The 6,857-nt window shown below is 41.3% G+C and overlaps 1 protein-coding gene across 1 annotated transcript in view; it reads left to right on the top strand.

The window, feature by feature from the left end:
- Nucleotides 1-4,882: 4,882 nt before the first annotated feature.
- The window catches only part of SAMD12 (sterile alpha motif domain containing 12), a 178,973-nt gene continuing 176,998 nt past the window's right edge, over nucleotides 4,883-6,857 (top strand). The window contains exon 1 of the mRNA XM_031552972.1: nucleotides 4,883-4,901. Within this exon, the coding sequence (XP_031408832.1) occupies nucleotides 4,883-4,901 (19 nt within the window). The remainder of the gene's footprint in view (nucleotides 4,902-6,857) is intronic.

Raw genomic sequence — 6,857 nt, 5'->3', positions numbered from 1 at the left:
GCCAGATTCTTCCTGTACTTCCAAAGCAGCCTAATGCAAAATAGCTATTCACTTTACTTTCCTAGAATGAGAAAGTAGAAATTGAGGACTTAGCATTCCTAGAGCTCATCTCAATTAGCAACAATTACTTGAATTTAATATACCTGAGTGACTGACTTGAGTGATAAGACAAGGAGGAATGGTTTTAAAATGCAACAGCGGAGGTTTTGGCTAGATATTAGGAGGAAGTTTTTTGCACAGAGGGTGGTTACACACTGGAACAGGTTGCCCAAGGAGGCTGTGGATGCCCCATCCCTGGGGCACTCAGTGTCAGGCTGGATGTGGCTCTGGGCAGCCTGGTCTAATGGTTGGCAACCCTACACACAGCAGGGCATTGAAAATAGATGATCACTGTGGTCCTTTTCAATGCAGGCCACTCTGTGATTCTATGATTCTGTGACTTCAGTTGTGTTTAATTTGGTTTTAGTGAGCACTGGCACTCAAGGAAACACCACTCCAATTTTGGAGTGATTTGATTAGCAGTGCTGAGTAATTAGATTAGCAGAGTAGCTGAACAGAGCTGTTGATTACTTCTCATTCCAGCTGATGTATCCTCAGTACACAAGAAGCTCAAACCGTGAGCTTGTATAGATAAACCTGCACATGCTTATATCCCACTGCTTATTTGTAATTTACAATCTTGCCTCTTGTCAGCACTTCTAGTCCCTCAGCTTACTTAGTAGTCTGTACTGGCTGTAAGCTCTGGTGTTAGCCTGCACCGGCGATCATCATATATTACAGAAAATGTCAGGAAGAGAAAGTGTTGCTCCTTTGTCATAACTCCAGAAAAGATATATTTCAGATTTTCTGGGTAATGCTCTTTCTGGAGTGGTGTTTTTTGCACAAATACTATAGTACTGTGATGCTGTTGCAAGTAGGAATAGTTTTCACTGTCTTTTAGACTTCCTGAGTTCTACATAGTGGCAAAACTTTCTAGGAGATAACCCTTATTTAAAGGATCTGTAGATGCAGGTGCCCACTTGCTGTTTGTGAGCAGTTCTGTTGAAGGACAAATGAAAATAAAGCAAGTAGATGCTGAGAGTAAAATTTCTCTTTATAAACACAGTCCTCTCTGCATTACATGTTTAAGCTAGCTGGTCACCTGGGCTACAGCTGTCGTCAGGACAGAAGATGATAAGCACATCCTTGTGAATGCTGCTTTTTCTCTGCTTGACGACTTCCAGGAAATGTGGTGTTACTGAGTTCGTGAAGCTTGATAAAGTTCAGCAAGATGGATTCTACCCTTCCTGCTCTCTGCCAAAAGGAAGCAGACCTGTGCTGCTGTTCCTCTGCCAAGAAATAGCAGACATTATGTTTGCCCATATGGAGCAGCGCTCTGAATTTTTCTGCTTGGAATACAAGTGGAAGTCTCTTGTTACTAAAAAGCAAAACAAAGCAACTTGCTCAGAAGCCAGTAAAAGGCTTTTAAGAATGTGAAATAAGCATTCTTTTCTGGATGCCAGGGACAATTTCACGTTCTATTGGATCATTGAACACTTCTTTGCTTCTCTGGGTAATAAAAGCATGCAAAGTACAAAGGGAAAAAAAAGTAACACTGCATGAATGATCTTAAAGTGTAACACTGATGAGTAAAAGTAACCTAAGAAATGGAATGGGGCTGTAAAGCTTTGCATTGCTGACAACAGTTGATATTTGCATAGTAACAGTGTTAAAATCCTTCTAAATTGGACCTTCGCCTCCTCTGCACTGGGAATTTCTCTATGTGAGGTGTGAGGCAATACAGCTCATGGCCCTAATACTCCACTGAGTTTCTGAGTCACCTTATTGCTCTGCAATAAAAGCACTTTGGAAAACACAAGCCATCTGTAATCTTAAACACAATTATCTGATTTGCCTTAATAAATGCTCACAAATCACAACCAACCACTTCATTTTTTTTCAATGCTGTACTGAGCCATTCACGAGCAGGTAAAGGTCATCATGCTAAGATGTTATCAGCTCTCATCATTATCAAGTTATTATTATCTGCAATAACACAACTGCTTCCATCTAAATCCTGAACATAGAAGAGTTTTAAAGAAAGAGGTCATTTTTGTTTTAGCTCTCACCTTCAGAAGAACGCACAAATTATGTTATTGCGCTGAAGTCTATGCAATATTGGTTATTACTTATAGCTTCATTCTGATGGCACTGAGGTAGGTGACAAATGTTAGTGCTTTGAAACATCAGCTCCAAGCTCTGTGTTCCACATTCCCCATGACAAGTCTTCAGTATATTGGGAATTTCCCATTTATATCCTTTTTGGTCATTGTCCAGTAATTTGGCCCAAGTGTGATTGGGCCACAGTGACTGTTGAAATGAAATATTCTGAACACAAGTCTGGTTGCACCATGCTCAGTATACTCCAATGTGCATGCACAGATTACGCTCAAGATGGGCTCTGTACACTGGTACATGTCCCATATTGCACAGGTTCATGTATATTTTTCTGAGGAGATCTAGAAAAGCTATGATAATGCTGCCTAAAATTTCCTCAGATATTATTTCCACCTGTGTGAAAAGCTACCAATACGAATTCAAAATCTATTTTGCATAACCTCAAACGTCTCTAGCTGCCTATTAGGAAGAGTGTATGTGTGTGTTACTAATCTGGAGCTCATTGAGGCTCCACAACAGAAATGTCAATGCACACAAAATCAGTGTGTTGGAGAATGACAAGCCAGACATTGTCACTTCAGTCCTTCCAAAGGTGATGGAGCAACGAATACCAAAAAACATTTCCAACTGCAGATAGGATGGGAATGCTTTTGGGATGGAGTCCATGGTCAAAACCAATTTACAGAGGGGAAATCGTGCCTGACTAACCTGATAGTCTACAATTAAAAGACCAGTGTAATGGACAAGGGGAGGGCAGTGGATATTATTTATCTTGAATTTGGCAAGGCTTTTAACACTGTGTCCCATTACACCTTTTCAGAAAAACTGATGAAGTACAGACTAGATGAGAAGATGATAACCTACACTGAAAACTGGCTGATATGGTGGGCTTAAAGGGTTGTGATTGGTGACACAAAGTCTGTTTAAAAGCCAGTCTTCAGTGGTAAACCCCAGCAGACAACAATAGGGCATTACTGTTGAGTTATCAATGGCCACAAACTGATATACAGGAAATTCCAAGTACACTTAAGAAACCCTGAAGAGTGATTGAACAGTAATGTAAGTTGCCCAGAGAGGATGTAAAGTCTCTACCCATGGAGGTATTCAAACCTGATTGGACACAATCCTGAGCAGCCTGTTGTAGCTGCCCTTGCTCTGAGCAGGGGCTTTTAGACTCAATGATCTCCAGAACTGCCTTCCAGCAGCACCACTTCCATGCTTCTTTGACTGTGGGTTACTGAGAGCACTGAGTTGGTTCTGCCCACACCAAGTTGCAGTTCTGCAAATAACAGCAGAAAGCATTGGTTGTTGTGTTTAAACAAGATATCCAGCTATTGACTCAGTCTGCTGACCAGTCACATGGCCCAGCTACAAAAGACTGTTTCACAGAAATCTCTACCTCTGCCTATATACACAGTATCTATTAGGTCTGCCTCTTTCATTTTCTCAAGAAGAATTCTCAAGCATTACGTTTCAGTAACTTACACTTCCCAATGGAGAGCCGTGAGAGCAGTTTGTTCTACTTTTCTATGAGGAAAAGGGACCCAGGCATTTTTTCAAGTAACTGTACATCTCAATCATTGATCTCACATCTCCAGTACTGAAACTGCCAACCTCTGCATTGGTCTGAGGACATTACTTTGCCTTTCCTCTGATGGGGAAAGCTAAGGATTCAATATAGTCTTCTAGTCCTTAAGCACCTAGTATAGGAACCTTCTCCCAGTCCTGACACATTCTGAACTTTCTTTGCACCAGCTGCTATTTATGCATAGCAAAGAAAAGGAATCACAGTCCTGACCCCCCTGTATATGCAGTCAAACTCTCATCTGCTTCAATCAAAATGAACCGAGTTGGCCACAGTCTTTTTTAAAAGCTGTAGAAGTCGACATAGCTCCTCTCAGCCAAGAAGATTAGGAAGCTGTGAATGCCCAAAGAGGAAAGAGAGTCCTAAGAGAACATCAGTGAGAGGATGTTTACCTGACTCAGGTAAGATGAAATTGATTTATAATATGATGCACCTCTAAAAGCCCATAAGCTCTTCAAACCACCAGAAGAAACTGCACTCCACTTGCTAGCACAAGGATTTGGGCAACCATACAGTGAATAACAAAAGGTAACTGACAGAGGTAACACTCACCAGTCTTTTTCCAGATTAATTTTCAAGTAAAAAGAAAGGCTGTGCAGTCAAAAGTTAGCAACAGAGGATGGGAAGGTAAATCACTGCTTTCCACAGCATTGCTAGATCAGAGTGGTTCCAACACTGGTAAGAATACAGGATAACTCAGTGTGGATGCTATGATGCTGCTCAAAGATGGAGGTACTTGGTGTCTGACTGGAGGTTCTTGATTTTCAGATCTTTGTTGAATTGTTGCTAAAAGACAGCCCTACAGATGTGTTCAGGCACCCAAAAGAGTTAATCACACTTGAGTCACACCTATACGGCAGAGCTCCCTCACTACCAAGGTCTTCAATGAAGATGACTGAGAATTTGACTGTTTTGCATAAATTACTTCACAGCACAAAGGGATACTTAAGTCTTAAAGACTTGACCTTCTGTAAGATGAAGCAGGTAAATAAAGGAAAATTGATGATGGATGATGTGAATGGCTATGGAGCTTTTGCTTATTTCATCTGGAGACCTAGAGAAAAATATACAGGAAATGACTTTTGCTGTGTCTGTTTTAGGAAAGGTTGCTATATTTTTAAGAGAAAGTTTAGAAGAAATATGTCTGGAGAGAGTCAAGGTAAAAAGGGAAGCAAGGAAGTGTGATTAGAAAGCTCTTTCTGAGCTGAGAAAGCTGGTCGTTTTCTACACTATAATTTAGTAGGATGTTTTTAGAAAGTTAGCTAGCTCTTACTGATGTTTTTGAAGGCTGTGCTCAAAACAGATTGTACTTCACTGTATATTAATTGAATCAATTTACAGCCTCTTTTCGCTAATGAATGACATACATTAAATTACAATTTGCCTAGTCTTGACCAGAATTGTAGATATTTTTGATGCTTTTAGATATTGTTAAATACTAGGTTTCACTACCCATCATGTAACATTAATTTCAAAAACTATACCTTTCAACATCTGTCATGCCCTATTTGCTGTCTAGTCATAGCCATAATTTTGCTGTTCTTCATCAGGCACAAAGCTGTAATTAAAAATTACAGGGCTTTTAAAGGGCTTAGTAAAGCTGTACTCACTGGGGATGTCCTCAGGGCCCACAGCTGAAATGTAGTCAGAAATTCAGCTACTAAAGGAAGCAGACTACAGCTCTCCCCATCCACACCACCTGAACTCTGAGCCTTGATTTATTCGTAGTATGGCTTCTAACTCATTCTAACCAAGAAAGCAACGCTTCCTGTATATGTTAGAATCATAGAATCCTTAGAGTTGGAAGGGACCATTAAAGGCCAACTAGTTCGACTGCCCTGCAAGGAACAGGGAAATGCACAGCTAGATCAGGTTGCTCAGGGCCTGATCCAGCCTTGACTTAGAAGTCGCCAGGGACAGGGCATCCACCACATCACTAGGCAGCCTGTTCCAGTGCCTCACTGGAAAAAGACTTTTTCCTCCTCATCATAAAAGACCACCCTCACTGTAAAAGTCTTTTTCCTTATATCCAACCTAAATCTATCCTCTTTGAGATAGATGCCATTTCCCCTTGTTCTATCATCACAGATCCCGCTAAAGTCCCATTCTTTCATGTAGCTCCCCTTCGGATACTGAAAGGCTGCTCTCAGGTTGCCTCAGAGCTTTCTCTTCTCCAGCTGAACAGCCCCAGCTCTCTCAGCCTGTCCTCATGGTAGAGGTGTTCCATCCCTTGGATCATTTTTGTGGCCTTCCTCTGAACATGTTCCAGCAGGTCTGTGTCTGTCCTGTACTGAGGACTCCGCATCTGGATGCAGTTCTTCCGGTGAGGCCTCACCAGGGCAGAGCAGAGGGGCAGGATCACCTCCCAGCCACTAGGTTGGTCAAACAGGATTTGCGCTCACGCTGGTTAGCCAGATAATTACACTAACTTTCCTCCAAATATTGTCATGATTAAATTAAAAATAATGATTAATAGAATACGTTAGCTTAAAAAAAGTCACCAAAATCACAAAACATTGTACAGTGAAGAAAACATTGCTGAAGGTTGTGTGTAACATATTTGTACACTATGAAACTCAAGAACAGCCTGGCAGAAAGTACAGGAACAATAACCCATTTCATGCATCAGCTGGGATTAGGTGTGCAATTGTGTTGCACTTGGGAATTTGCATATCCTCTTAATTATTGCTGATAATGCACTGTGACTATGCATACCACTTTGCAGATAGGTGAAAGACAAGGCTGCTGCTCCAGGCAGTGTGTATCTTAACTCATATACAATACAAAGGTTAATAGTTCAACCGCATATGAGAGCAAGGAACAAGCCAGTTCTTCAAGGCAGTGTCTTGGAAGTTTGATTTGCAAAACTAACCTGCCTTGAATAATGCTCATTCATTGCTAACAAATCAAAACAACATGTGAAAATGCTGTCATACCCTATCTGCATAAGGTATGCCCTTGTACACTTGATTCCTTAGCTACTGTCCTCCTGGTTTTATTAATGACTTTTCTGTGGGTGAAGGAGCTCACAGGCTCTTTCCATGTAAGAAGGGAAGGGAAGGGAAGGGAAGGGAAGGGAAGGGAAGGGAAGGGAAGGGAAGGGAAGGAAGGGAAG

This window comes from Meleagris gallopavo, chromosome 3 (assembly GCF_000146605.3).
Source record: "Meleagris gallopavo isolate NT-WF06-2002-E0010 breed Aviagen turkey brand Nicholas breeding stock chromosome 3, Turkey_5.1, whole genome shotgun sequence".
Lineage (NCBI taxonomy): Eukaryota > Metazoa > Chordata > Aves > Galliformes > Phasianidae > Meleagris > Meleagris gallopavo.
The sequence above is the reverse complement of the archived record's forward strand: the minus strand, read 5'-3'. Positions and strand labels throughout refer to the sequence as shown.